The sequence below is a fragment of the Anguilla anguilla genome, chromosome 10 (genome assembly GCF_013347855.1).
Source record: "Anguilla anguilla isolate fAngAng1 chromosome 10, fAngAng1.pri, whole genome shotgun sequence".
Lineage (NCBI taxonomy): Eukaryota > Metazoa > Chordata > Actinopteri > Anguilliformes > Anguillidae > Anguilla > Anguilla anguilla.
The window spans coordinates 42,769,048-42,783,443 of record NC_049210.1 but is presented as its reverse complement, the minus strand read 5'-3'; the positions used below and the strand labels follow the sequence as shown (position 1 = coordinate 42,783,443).

Here is a 14,396-nt window from a genome sequence, read left to right as displayed (position 1 = left end):
GGAGAAAACTAATAACAGTGATGGCATACCAGATTGGAACCATACTGGCGGCATTTGGAGTACATTAACAACAGAAACTGCCGACCAGAGTGAAGCTGTAATGGTTGCATTTTGAACTCACTAATAGCTAGTAACTGCACACTGGAGTTGAGCCATAATGGCTGTGCACGGAGATCACTAATGAAATAATTTGACGTGAGATTGGAGCCGTAATGGCTGTGTTTGGAAATCAGGAATAACATTAAGGCACACATTCCCGCTCTCTGGGGAGACGGTAGGGTGATACAGTATGTCCTCGGTACCACAGCGTTTTAATCCGCATGTTCCTGGACCGATGAAAGCGAAGTGCTTAAACCTGATATGAGCTCCTCGTGCTGTTGTCAAAATGATAAAAAAAAGGTTGTTTTTGCTGGCTTTATATTAACCCGATCCAAGATGGCGATTTAATTCCCACTGAAGGCCAGCTATTCAGAAACACGCATCCTTTTAACCCAAGGCGATTAGTATCTCGTAATGTTACGGTGGTCTGACTGGTTTTATCGTCTGGTTCCTTATGGCAGGGAAAGAACCTTCAGAAAGTGTCGGACAATTTCAGGAAATTGCTTCTTTTTTTTTTAATGACTCGGCTGGTCGTTAAAACGAGCAAATACCTCAAATGTGAGCTCTCGAGTTTTATGAGCTTCGCGTAGCCTGCCCGTCACAAACGACCCTTCGTAAACGAAGCTTGACCCGGCTTCGCCGAAGACAAATGAGGGTTAGGATGATTCTCGAGGCCCGGACTAAATGTTAGAACATAGGATTTTCCAGGGTGGCGGGGTCCAATGTGGGACCTTTTCAACACTGAGGACCTCTGAACACTGGGGACCTCCAAACACTGGGGACCTCCAAAAACTGGGGACCTCCAAACACTGAGGACCTCCAAACACTGGGGACCTCCAAACACTGGGGACCTCCCAACACTGAGGACCTTCGCTGTCATCTGACGCCAGATGAAGACTTCCTCCAGCTCACGGAAGGTGGAGGAAGATGGAAGAAGATGGAGGAAGACGCTGGAGTGACAGCGCCCGCGTTTCGCATTAACGCCTCGCTGAGTCGCCTTCAGCGTTCCGACACCCCGGCCACCTGTCACCTGGCGGAGGGCGCGGCCCCGCATCGTCCTCACCTGACCTGGAACGCGTCGAAAGTTCCAAGATGTGAAAACTGCATGAAAGAACTGTGCTGCAAAGTGTGAGTGCATCTATGCTGCCTTAAGCATGAACCAAAAAAAAAATCCTATTTCTCTGTAAGTAGCCTAATCAGGTCTGCGATTTTATGTCTCTTCTTCCACAAAGAGTCTTGTTCTTCTGTCCTTTTCATATACATATGTACATTGTTCCATTTTCATTTAAATTTTACAACCAGTATGAAATTCAGTACAAGAAGTTTTTTTTTTTTTTTGTCAAAAGGAAACTTGCCTCATTGTTGCAATTCCTTCGCATAAGAGAAGAGCTGATCGTTGGAAATTACGTATGGAAAGAATTGTTCAGGATCCATGGGTAATCGTCTCAACTGGAAATCTGGCGTCATTCCGGTTTATTCTGGTCATGGCAGAAAAGTGAGGCATTTATAGACAGTATATAATTGAAAGGACTTTTATCTGTTTTCTTCCCATGATGTTCCTGCCTGCTAATTGGCTGCCTGAGCAGAGATGGACAGTTGGTTCTTCCTGCATCTATTATGATGTCATAAAGAGAAACAGAGTTTGAGAGACAGGCTTTGCACTTCCATTTGCGGTGGCCTAATTTCGTTCTTCTGAAACAGGTGACAGAGGAAGAAAAATCAATGTCATGGAACTAAGTTAATTAACTCCCATTTGAGAATTATTCAGATTTTTTTTCCCACAAAGCTCATGGGAAGCTTTAACATTTGCGGATAAAAATAGTCAAATTCCATGTTTAATACATAAAAGCTTGCTAATGACCACTCTTCTTGAATGACATTTATTATTTCTTAAAAGGTTTTAAAAAATATATATAAACAAGGGCGTATCTGACACACAGCAACAGGCCCATGTCAAACTGGGGTGGGGGGAAGGGGGTATCTGACACACACACACACAGAGACAGACCCCTGTGTCTAGCTCGGGGGGGGGGGGGGTGTTTATCTGACATCTGACACACACAGAGACAGGCCCCTGAGTCTAACATGGTGGGCGGGGGGGGTGGGGGGGGTAGGGGGGCATCTGACAAACACAGAGACAGGCCCCAGAATCCAACGTGAGGGGTGGGGGGGGGGGGGGGGGGGGGGTTACCTGTCACACACACAGAGGCAGGCCCCTGAGTCCAACTGGGGGGGTGACCCTCCGTTTCCCTCCTCGCCTGTGAGACGGTACGGCAAATTACTCCTGTCAGCCTCTCGTCACAGCAGGTGCACCAACCAGGTCATTACCTCTGCTCCTTCTGTCTTTCCTCTCCTCCTCCTCCTCCTCCCCTCCATCCACCCATCAGGCATTACCCATTTCTGTCATGTGCTCTGGGGGGGTTCTTCAGTATATATACTATATATTCCTCAAAATAGAAATCGATAACGGGCATTAAAATCTGCATTAATGTCAATGAGGTAAAGGTGGGACGTCAGTCGCCACAGTGACATCTACAGGACAATGCTGGAACTGCAGGTGAGGCACTGCTGGTGCAAAGGCTTCATTTTTGGTCCCAACTGACCTCGAAACTCTGGGCGCTGAAATTTTTCAGCAACTTAGGATTTACTCTGACAGGTACATATTGTGGAAAGTGTATTTTTATACTGACTGACGCACATTTTTAATGCACCGGACTTACCCTAAAATGCAGAATAATTCCGTGCCACACTACACTACTGAGTGCAGTAGACAGTGTAAGCACGACTGCAGGATGAGGAGGCAGTGCCAGGACCTGGAATAAGTAATTATTCGAAATACTTAAATCAGCCACAAAATTCGTAAACTCAGAACATGGCCAGGAAGAATGAGGCCGTCTCATTACAGCGCTGTTGTGAGACCTTTTTGTAATGTTTTAACGTTGCTTCTAACGTCCTGACTTCTCTCTGTCAGGCATACAGCCCGATGGTCGGTTGGGTGGGGGGGGGGGGGTGAGGGGTGGGGGGTTGGGGATGGGTGATTTATGGTTGCCAAGGCGCTGTGGGTTGACACCAAAATTAATAAAATCTGTGACCAACCCGGAAAGCCGCCACATCATCTCCTTCACTCTGAAAAAGAACAGACAGGAAACCAGGCTAAACTTGGATGCCTCAAAAGCTATCCGTCAAAGTTATCCACGGGGGGAGGGGGGGGGGGGGGGGGACACTGTGAACTTAGCCAGGTCAAGGCTGTTCGTAGTATCCATTTAAGATGAGAATCAGACCCAATCTTCCCTTCTCTCCCTCCAGCTTTCTTATCGGAGGGTTTTCCTGGATAGTTTAATCTTCTCCAGAGAGCCCAGTCTGAATGCTGAATTTATTTTGAGCTTTTAGGCACTGGGGTACAAATGCAACACGACAAACAGACCTTTTGAATAAGGTCAAAAATGGTGTCAGATTTTACCTACCGATACGCAAAGAAAGTAAAAGTTTTAACTTTGAATGATGACATTTCGTGCAAGTAAGTCAACAAGATCAACTGCGGTTCAATTGTGTGCAGAGTATCCAGCACACAGAAGAATGAGGGTGGAACTCTGGGGCGGATCGTAGCCTTCTCCAGGGTGAAATATGACATCACAATGGGAGTGACCTTGGCGATGCCGCCGATTGGGTTTCGTTGTTAGCAACGATCGCTTCCTTAGCAACAAACTAAATGGACTGGCAGCAAGGGGATGGGAACAATGAACTCAGCAAACGTGTACACTGCAGATCAATCAGGTTTCAGATGTTGTTGCGTTTAATCAATGGTGATCGTTTGTCGTGTCAAATGTCCATATGGGTGCATATCCAAATACATCCATCATCTTCCCATATTGATCATTAATATTTCTATAAGAAGTTGCCAAACAAGTCAAAAATGTGATTCTGAATATTTCTAAATTAGCTGCATGAGCATGTCTTTAAATTGCATTTTGTTCTCTTTTGAATTCACGAACATTTAACACAGAAGTAGACAACAGCACCCTCCAGTGGAGAAAATCACTAAGCACATAATGATACGATACTGTATTAAAATTTCTTGGGCAACTTGATTGAAAAGTTTCCTCGTGAAAAGCACAAGGAAATTGAACAAGGACAGCAATCAAGAAAGTCAAACCCTAAGGGTGCCCAAGTCAAAACTCCAGCATGAACACAACTTCAGTAATCTTCAACACAACACCACACAAGGACTCGGTGTGCATATCATTTTTTTTTTATTATTGGCACATAAATACAAACTAAATACACAGTTTCCGTTTGGTTTTTGGCCTTTGAGGTTTTTAAACGCCGTATCATGTCTCAGGAAAAAAAAAGGAACGCAAAGACATTCATGAGTGTTGGACACCGCGGGGTTAAACCCGTACGGTCCCGGGCTGCACCCGTCCCCCAGGAACAGCCGCGCGCCCGGGGGCGATCCCGGGACGCTACGGAGCCACGTTGTTCCCTGTCCTAAATCGCCGCGGGGGGCACATTAACGCTCCCCCCCGAGTTCCTCCAAGGACAGGAAAGGGGCTCTGAACAGCTTTCATTCTGGTCAAACCTCAGAGCTCAAAATGGGAGGGTGAAAACAAGCCTTTAGTGTTTTTCTTTCTTCCCCCCCTCCATATATATACTATATAAAAACTCAATAAATACATGTATGAAAAAGCAGCTTCAACCAAAAGGGTTTCCTTTCTTTTTTGTGCTTTTTTTCTTTAAATTTTTTTCTGGATGTTTCAAACAGTAAGGCTATACCCCTTTGATGAGGAGAATGTTGCCATGGTAATCAAGGGCGACATCAGTGGGGGACATCCAGGTGGGAGTGGGGGTGGGGGTGGGGGTGCATCCACACACGGTGTCTGAATGACAGACTCCCAGCACCCCTCACCCCCCCGACCCCCTTACCCATAGAACGCTCACACTGACTACGCGACTCAAACCGACAACTTCAACCCAGCCCTCCAAAAAAGAAAGAGGAGCCACCGTTCATAATGTTTCAACATTCACAGAGATTACAGTTCAATTCACAGACAGCGTTATATAAAAAATATATATGTATAGTTTTACGCACGCTCAAGAGAGAAGGAAAAACAACCTCCTGGAAAACCGGAAAACTTCGACCCGGAATGCAAGTGCGACCAGCCGACAGTTTCCAGTGTTCGGAGAAGGTCGTCCAGGGGGGAAATCACAATCTGGATCCAAATACAGGGCAATCCCGCGGTCAGATATTTAACATCTTAACACCACTGAATCAAAGCCATTAAAAAAAAACAAAAAAAAACAAAAACAAAAAAAAAACATTTGTATCAGCTCTTAGTTTAGGAGGCACATTATCAGAAGTAAAATACAAAAAAGGAAAAAAAAAAACAGACAGGAAAAACTCAAGTATTAAGACAGGAAGGCAGATTACAGCTGTTCTCCTTGCAGGTCCCAGTCTTACCTCAAATGACCAGCAGGGGGGTGTAAAAGCTTCTGTTCTAGCCCAGCGCTAAACTACCCGAATCAACCAATCAGGGACAGGTAAGTGGCCGCTGATTAAGATGACTCAGGCGTAGCGCAGTGCTAGAAGAGAAGCTAGCCACCATAACAGGCCCTTCACAGGTGAGCCTGGGGACCACACTTTCAGATTGGGGGGGGGGCAGAAAAGGGCGGACCACTGGGGGAGGGTGGAGCAGGAAAGAGCGGGGGGGCAGAAAAGGGCGGACCACTGGGGGAGGGTGGAGCAGGAAAGAGCGGGGGGGGGGGGAATGGTGGGGCTTTAGGGGGCAGGGCTTAGGGCAAGTGAGGCAGGAAAAGGTAGGGTGTGGGGTGTGGGGAGGGGAGGGGGGGGGGGGGTCTCACTCTTGCTTGTAGCCCCCTGCCTTAGATCCATTCAGCAGGACCTTCGGAAGCCTCTTGCCCTTGGTGTAGGCGTGGTACCAGAAGTTGAGGAAGAGGATGAGGAAGACCAGGCCATAGAGGCCGATGATGTAGATGAAAATGGGGAAGCGGTAGGGGCAGTCCTTCATGAAGAAGTACTGGCCGATGTGCGTGGTGACCAGCACAAACTGGATCTGAGACACAGATACAGCACTTAGCAACGCAGGAAAGTTAGCTCCCACACCAAACAAGCAGCTAAGAAACCTGTGCCTACAGGTTTGATTCGGCGCTAAAATTATTAGTGCTGAAGTTAAACCTGCAAGACTGGAGTTAAACCTGCAGGCGCTGTGGCCCTCCAGGACTGGAGTTAAACCCGCAGACACTGCAGCCCTCCAGGACTGGAGCTAAACCCGCAGACACTGCGGCCCTCCAGGACTGGAGCTAAACCTGCAGCCACTGCGCTCCTCCAGGACTGGAGCTAAACTTGCAATTCAGGGTCTGAATAGCAATTTAAATTAACTTCCTGAATTGAATTTCCTCCTGCTCGGCTGACCCCCCCCCACCCCCATCCCCATCCCTGTACTCACACACTGGATGCTAGTCAGGTGTTTCTTCCACCACAGGTAGCGCTGGTAGGCGGGGCCTAAGGCAGATAGGCCATAATAGGTGTACATGATCACATGGACAATGCAGTTGAGCAGGGCGTGGAAGGTACCAAGTCCACCTGGAAACGGGGGTGCAGGGAAACAAAAAGAGTCAGCAGCAGCTCAGGGTGGTGGGGGGTGGGGTTTTTTTTAACGCACTTTCTTCCTCAGGGTAAAACCGGGGGGGGAAGGGGGGGGGTCCAGAGTGGCATAGCAGGCGGGGCCCGGGGGTTACCTCCGGCAAACTTGACTCCAAACCACCAGGTGAAGGGCATGATGGCGTGGTGGTAGACATGGAGGAAAGTGATCTGGCTGTTCTTTTTCCGCAGGACGAAGAAGATCTGGGGGGTGGGGGGGGGGGGGTCAAATAGCATTCATGAGGAACGCAGTTACAGGTGGGCGGGCGATGCACGTACTGCACGTCGCTTTGGATATAAATGAATCAACCAAATAAAATGCAATGCAATGAATGTCCCTCCCTAAACGAAAGCCCGACCAATCAAGAGAAAGCAAGAAGTAATACAGACTCATACTCACTGTATCAAGCATCTCAATGAATTTGGAGAAGTAGTAGAGCCAGCAGATGGAGGCCATCTAGAGACACAATCACACAAATGTCATGACGTCAGCAGGGCTTGTACGGGTGATTCTAGAGAGGGAAACGTGTCGTGACAGAGAGTAGGTGCGTCGTGACAGAGGAAGGTGTGTCACGCTGGGGGGGGGGGGGGAAGGGGGAGGGGGGTGCGTCATGACAGAGAGGATGTGTGTCGTGACAGAGAGCCGTGTACTCACCCGCACGGCCTGCGGGGACATGGAGTAGTCCACGAGGTCACAGTGGAAAGAGTATCCTGTCCCCCAGCCAGACATGACGAACTGAGGAGACAGAACCACACACACACACACACACACACACACACACCCATGCCGTTCCACACGCACACACACACACACGCCCACGCATGCACACACACGCACACTTGTCAAGCATGCTTGTTTCCCCATTGCTCACCAGCAAGGAATCCAGCTAGACTCGTTTCATTGTCACTCCACTTGCACAATAAGCTCATTTAAAAAAAAACTTCCCACATTCAAACACATCCGAGTAGACACAAACATGTGTTTTTAAATCCTGTTTCCACAACTTTGTTACTTTTATTAAGAAACAAGCAACTTATTTTCTAATAATACAGATGATTTAAAATGTAAGAAAAGGGAGTTTCACTCAATTTTCTCAATACCTGTAAATTCAGTGAGTTTCAGGTGACATCTGGAAAGCACATATCTTCTCTATGAACAATGAAAATGATTAAAGCTTGCTGTTTTGGAACATCACATCACAGTGCTGCTACAGTACTGAACACAACCAGTAGAGGCTTGGTTGACCAACCAGTAGCGGGCTGGCTAAGTCTGGTTTATTCCAAAAATACTAATTGGCCAGCCTTGAGAACAGGCATTTCAGACTCCAATCCTGGGGGGTGGGGGCTGCAGTATCTGCAGGTTTCTGGCGCGTTTCAGCACTTACACGATTAATTGAAGGCACTGATTGGCTCAAAAGTCCATAGCAATTCCAGTAGGCTACTGATTGAAAGGAAACCATTAAAGCCTGCAGACACTGCAGCTCTCCAGGACTGGAGTTAAACCTGCAGACACTGCAGCTCTCCAGGACTGGAGTTAAACCTGCAGACACTGCAGCTCCTCCAGGACTGGAGTTAAAACCACAGACACTGCGGCCCTCCAGGACTGGAGTGAAACCTGGAGACACTCCAGCCCCCCCAGACTGGAGTTAAAACCACAGACACTGCGGCCCTCCAGGACTGGGATTAGGGACCCCTGTTAAAGGGGACCCAGGATGTGCACCCCGCCCGCGCACCTCGTAGCACATGTAGAGGGACAGCGCCACCACGGAGAAGTTGTAGACGATCAGAACGGGCTTCAGGTCGTAGGGCTTCCGGTTCTCCATCAGCCGGGGCCCCAATGACATCACAAAGTAGATGTACGACACGATGATGATGGTCTGTGGGCCCGGCGATGACATCATCAGCCAGCCGTCTACCCTGCGGTCTACACAGCACAGGGTGAAAATACGCACAGTTTCAGCACAGAGTCACAGCACAGGGTCAAAATACGCACAGTTTCAGCACAGAGTCACAGCACAGGGTCAAAATACGCAAGGTTTCAGCACAGAGTCACAGCACAGGGTTAAAATAAGCACAGGATCACAGCTCAGATTTGCAGCACAGGGTCAAAATAATCCCTAGCACAGCGTGCCGAAGCCCTGTAGCCTTGCGTATAAACTCTGTGGAGGTTCCACACCGAAAGGTTACAAAACACACAAAGAAGAAACGTGCAGCGGAACGCACAGCACGTACAGTCAAAAATATCCTGCTGCACATAACCATTGGCCCGCCCGCACGCAGTCCTCACTCTTTATAAATCACCATCAACTTTAAACTTCACGTACATGAGCCCTAGTATCCCGCCCTGCTAACTCCCGCAATTAAACGTGAATGGATAATGGAACGCCCGGCGTTTTATACGGCGTGCAGCGGCTTGCCATTCCAACGAATCGTCAGGGAAAACGGAGAAGTCGGCCCAAAAAAAAACAAAGAAGAAGAAAAAACTTGACGGAGTGTGAAATAGAGACGCCCGTAACGGAGGGGGAATTGCCCCCCCCCCCACAGCTTGGGTAACCGTGCGCATGATGTCAAGCTTGTTTTTATAAATCCCAAATCTGCATAGATTTTAAATGAGGCCCCTGGTGTTTGGCTCCCTGTGTTAGCGCTAGTGCAGAATCCCAGCGCAAGCACAGAGTCCCTGCGTTAGCATTATAGCACCTAGGCCCTGTGTTACTGTAGAGTCCCCGCGTTAGTGTTAGCATTAGCGCAAAGCCCCAGCGTGAGCGGTAGCAGCGTTAGCACGAAGCGGCAGCATCGGGGCTGCTGTGACTCACCCGCCTCTTGCATCATCGCATCGTACAGATTCAGCGCCCGGGAGGTGAGCTCGCTCAACGCCATCTCTCCTGGTGCCACCCTGCGGAGAGAGAGAGAGAGAGAGAGAGAGAGGGAGAGAGGGAGAGAGAGAGAGAGAGGAGGATTATGGGAATGTACGGAGGTGGCGGGAGTTGCCGTTTTAAGGCCCACAAATCTGCCGGTGGATGTGGAGGAGCAGGCGGTTTCTCTGAGTGGACCTCCACTTCAGCAGCTACTTCTACTTCTACTCCACAGACCAGGGTCAAGCACCAACAGAGCAGCTGCAACCCTGAGGAACGGCAGAGGTCACTGAACTGTGTCCGTAAGCCATGCCGCCATGTGGACATTATACTATATTAGAGGCATTTAGCGGACTCTCTTATCCAGAGCGACTTACACAACTTTTTACACAGCATTTACAATGCATCCATTTATACAGCTGGGTTACATACCGAAGCAAGTCAGGTTAAGCACCTTGCTCAAGGGTACAACGGCAGTGTCCTACCCAGGAATCGAACCTGCCACCTGTAGGTTACAAGACCAGTTCCTTACCCATTATACCAACACGGCCGCCATTAGGCCTACACTACACTGCGGACAGACGTGTAGAAGCAGGAGCTAAGCAGCGTCGTCCTGGGTGAGCGTGATAAGGGCATGAATAAGGTCATAAAAAACAGCACTGTGCCACATACAATGCAAATGCTGTGGCCAAGAGAAGGGCACCAGTCAGATTAGCAGGTCCATCACGCGGACAGGCGAGCGGACCTGCCTTCAAAACGAAACGGTGCCGCAGAGGGGCGGAGAGGAGAGGAGAGGAGAGGAGAGGAGGACACAGGAAAACAGTGTCTATTGAGTTTTAACAAGGCCAGATTCTTGACATTTTCCCGAAAAAGACCCAAGAGGCTTTTTTTTTAAATGGAGGTCAGTTGCGCCTACTGTCAGGCCCCAAGCCCAGTATCATTTTACCCGCTGACCCACAGTCAGCTCCGTCAACCGCGCCCCTGTGCACCAACGTGGTGGCGCGAGAGGGGAGAAACTGATCTGGAGTCAGTCCCGCGGGGGCAGGGCCTGACTACACCTCGGGGGAGGAACGAGAGCTCCGTCTCAAGTTCGGCAGCATTCTTCACTGGCATTTCGGGAGCGAAAACGGAGGCGTCGCCCCACCCCGACAGCCGGCAGTCGCCATGGAAACGGCTCTTTCGGTCCGGAGGACGTAGGTTACAATGCAAACTCGCGGGGGACAGGTCAAATGTCACAGCAAGTTAAGGTGAGGGAGTGACTTCAAAGCACTTTGAAACCACTTCACACGAAAAATTCAATGAAGGGGGGAGAGCAATTTAGAGTACAGTTTTTATCGCTTTTTAAAAGCACTTAAAAGAACTGAGTGTCACATATATCAGCATGCACAAGACAACAGGCAGTGCCTGTCCGATGTCAGCTATACAAACAGGGTCTGGAATTCTCAGAAATTTAACTGCACAAAATCAATTTCTCACAACAAATGGGATTCGTCAGGTTTACTCTGGTTCACAATGGAGTGGGCAATAAAATGCAAACCATTACACCACACGTACGAGCTGATCATCCACCACCATCTGCAATCAACACCAATCATCTGCAGACATCCCAGATCCAAGATCTCTCACAACCGTCCTGCAGCCGAACGTCGACATTTTGATTCACATTTGTCAGAAACACATTTGAATCTCTTACTGCTACCCGAGTTAGTATAGAGACAGAAAGCTGTGCCATGCACCAAAAGAATTCAGTGAGCCAATCACCACGAACCTGAGGGTCAGGTGATTATGGACAGGTTATATTACAGGTGGTTTGAGAAAACCTGTAGGAAACCTCAATCATTAACACAGCCTGAAAACACGACATTAGCCAGCCTTTCTGCCCAATGGGCCCCCACGTTCCTCTGAACTAGCGCGAATCAAACACCGGACAAATCCAGAAACACGTCTTCAAGCCCTGAGAATCCAAAAATCAGACCAGCACTCAGTTTATACAGTAGACTGATCCAACCAGAAAGAGAAAGGGGGGGGGGGGGGGGCTCAGAATAAGAGCGGACGAGCATCTGATTGGAGATGATGAACACCACTCCAGGCACCGAGGAGCTGGGGGAATTTGCATGCCTCCGAATTCCAGCACAACGGCCACTGTTCCACAGCGCATCGATCACAGGCGGTAAGAGCGGGCAGGTTTAGACACCTGTTTAAAAATCTGCAGCTCCCCGAGCTTGCCTTGCAGTCATGGGAACCTACCGAGCAGGTGGAGGAGGAGGTGGAGGAGGAGGGGGAGAAGGGTCGGCTCCACTGAAGCTCTAGGCCCACTTACCGCCAAACCCAAACAAACCCGAACATGTACAGAGAAGCAGAATATGAATATTTTGAAAGTACACACGATTTTCCACCGGCGAATTGGGGAGGGGCGGGAGTGGGGGCAGCCCTGGCAGTGATGTTGGCGAGGCTCACTGGGTGAAAGTTCTGCAAGCACACACACATGCGCAAATGCACACACACACACATACAGTACACACACGCAATGAGCCCACAAGTACACACACACACACACACACACGTGTGCAAACAGGCACGCACACACACACATACATAGACGCACCCACAGGCAGACAGACACACACACACACCCACGTATGCAAGTACATGCACACACACGTGTATGCAAACAGGCACGCACACACACACATACACAGACGCACCCACAGACACACACACACAGACACACCCACGTATGCAAGTACATGCGCGCACACACACACACACACACACACACACAGCAGAGAGGAACATTCACACACAGCAATATGAGTTGCTGAATTTGTCCAGCTGTTCCCAAGCATTTGCATTCAGCCTCTTAGCTTTCCCAGAGATCAGGCCACAGTGAGAACTCGCCCTATGCAGCAACGTGCACTTCGAGTTAGAAATAACACTGCACCCGTCCCAAATGCACACCTTTCAAGCATCATATTTCTTCCTCGAACGCCTCACACCCCTGGCCTACAGACCACCACCAAAAGCACAGAGATCCGACTGCACATGGAGCAAAAATAGATCAATAAAATAAATCTGCTCCATACTACACACTGTCCATTTGCAGAGCGTGTGGAAACTGACTGACCCAGGAACAGATTTGTCTTTTGGTACATGCTGAAGAGGGATTACAATATGGGCCTGAGAGACTGATCCCAGACCAGCTACTGTTAACAGAAAAGCACTAACTGTAAGCACCTAACCCTAACCCCCCCCCCCCCCCAGTTTATTTAACTTCACCTGTCACAGACACCACTGCTAATGTGCGCATCTGTCAATATATTGCACATGCCAACAACAGCCAGTGTGCGCGGCGAGCAGGGTTTGTTAAATGCAGGCTATTATTTAAAACATTGCATCGCATCATTTGACAACAGTGTTAATATCCGCCTACATTACTGAAATTCTCAACGATAGCACGCGAGTAAATAAAAGCACTCACTTTCCCAGATGAGAATTTGTCGAGAGCAAAAGTCCGGCCGCTCCCCACAAACACAGGGCTCCACTCCTCTTCACACAAACTTCACCGGTTTGATTTACATTTACTCCGCTTTAATTATCCTTCATAACACTGGATAGTGAATATGCCACGCGAAAACTGTGGTATGAACAAAAGTACAGCAACACGTTTTAACTTACAATTACCGCCACACTGATTCAATTGTCCAGGAAAGTGGTCAAGGATATGTGGTGCACAGAGATTCAACGGAAGTTGTAATAAAGACCAGTAATGCAAAAGGGGACTATAAGTAGTAGCAAACTGATACAAAAGTTGGGAACTACCAAAATGTTCCGTTTTTTTTTTTAGTCAAGAACAATTTCTCAGCATCACAGAACAGTATCCTGGCTGCGGCGAACGATTTTAAAGATGGTCAGGATTTACAAAGCTTTAAAGAAACCTGCGTATTGTCAATTACAGACCTCAGCGACTGATGCTGCGGCACATGTTCAATTAATACAACCTCCGCAGACAACAAAATAACTTCGATACACGTTCCAATGCTGTCACGAACAACGGTAGCAAGCAGAAAAGTACATTTCGATTCATCAAATGATTTACAAGCGGCTCCACACACCTGCGGTTCTCCAAGAAACTGAGTAATCCAGCGCCTGTCCTGCGCACCCGAAAGCGACTGAATCCGGGAGGGGTGAGCGGTTTATTCCCAACAGTAAATCCCCTCCCGTGGCCTACCAATGGCGGAAGGTGGTAACTTTTTCTCCCCTTTCTTTTTTGCTCAGGCGATTAACACTGAACAAATTAGCCAGAGTCGACCGGTATCTGAGCCAATCAGGGTGAGGTGCGTCCAGTTTTAGTTGAGCGAGAGAAGGAAAAAAAAAAAAGGAAAAAAAAACTCACCGAACAAGAAGGTTTGGTTTCTAGCATCGCTTGTTCCACAACGGGAATTTCCAGTAGACGGCGAAGGTGAAATGTCTTGACCAGCCATAAAAGGTTGTGCATTATGATTTTTTTAAATCTTGAAAAACTTCACCAACTTGTTTTCTCGCCTTTGCGACCCCCCCCCCCCCAAAAAAAATGCGCATGGCATTTTTGATGTCTCATTGAAATGAAATTGAGTAGGTTTGTTCTAAGCATGTTCTTCTCAGTTTATATCTTATATTGTGTTCCAGACCTATGATTTGTCAGCCTTGTGTAAGCAGTCGGTGTGGCACATCAGCTTGATCGGACGTTGTTGGTTCCACTCTTCATTACCCTTGAGTGACGTTATTACCCCCGAGTGGCACCACAGGAAAAT

General features: G+C 48.5%; 1 protein-coding gene across 2 annotated transcripts; it reads right to left on the bottom strand.

The window, feature by feature from the left end:
* Nucleotides 1–4,326: 4,326 nt before the first annotated feature.
* Nucleotides 4,327–13,938, bottom strand: elovl7a (ELOVL fatty acid elongase 7a). 2 transcript variants are annotated; one of them, XM_035379109.1, is made up of 10 exons: nt 13,719–13,938; nt 13,085–13,240; nt 9,568–9,647; nt 8,488–8,678; nt 7,410–7,490; nt 7,155–7,211; nt 6,853–6,958; nt 6,561–6,697; nt 5,956–6,167; nt 4,327–5,306 (listed from the first exon to the last, which is right to left on the bottom strand). In XM_035379109.1, exons 3-10 carry the CDS (start codon nt 9,629–9,631, stop codon nt 5,300–5,302), a joined length of 855 nt encoding a protein of 284 aa, XP_035235000.1. In that variant the 5' UTR covers nt 9,632–9,647; nt 13,085–13,240; nt 13,719–13,938; the 3' UTR covers nt 4,327–5,299. The 2 variants fall into 2 exon arrangements, with proteins under 2 accessions (XP_035235000.1, XP_035234999.1); XM_035379108.1 differs by lacking the exon at nt 13,085–13,240.
* Nucleotides 13,939–14,396: the final 458 nt, after the last annotated feature.

Bases quoted from the DNA above. Each gene is read 5' to 3' on its own strand.
- elovl7a (XM_035379109.1), bottom strand. From the start codon at position 9,631: ATGGCGTTGAGCGAGCTCACCTCCCGGGCGCTGAATCTGTACGATGCG. The intron at 7,212-7,409 runs GTGAGTACACGG...TTGTGTCTCTAG, and splicing joins TGTCCCCGCAGGCCGTGCGG to ATGGCCTCCATCTGCTGGCT. The intron at 6,168-6,560 runs GTGAGTACAGGG...TCTGTGTCTCAG, and splicing joins ACCTGACTAGCATCCAGTGT to ATCCAGTTTGTGCTGGTCAC.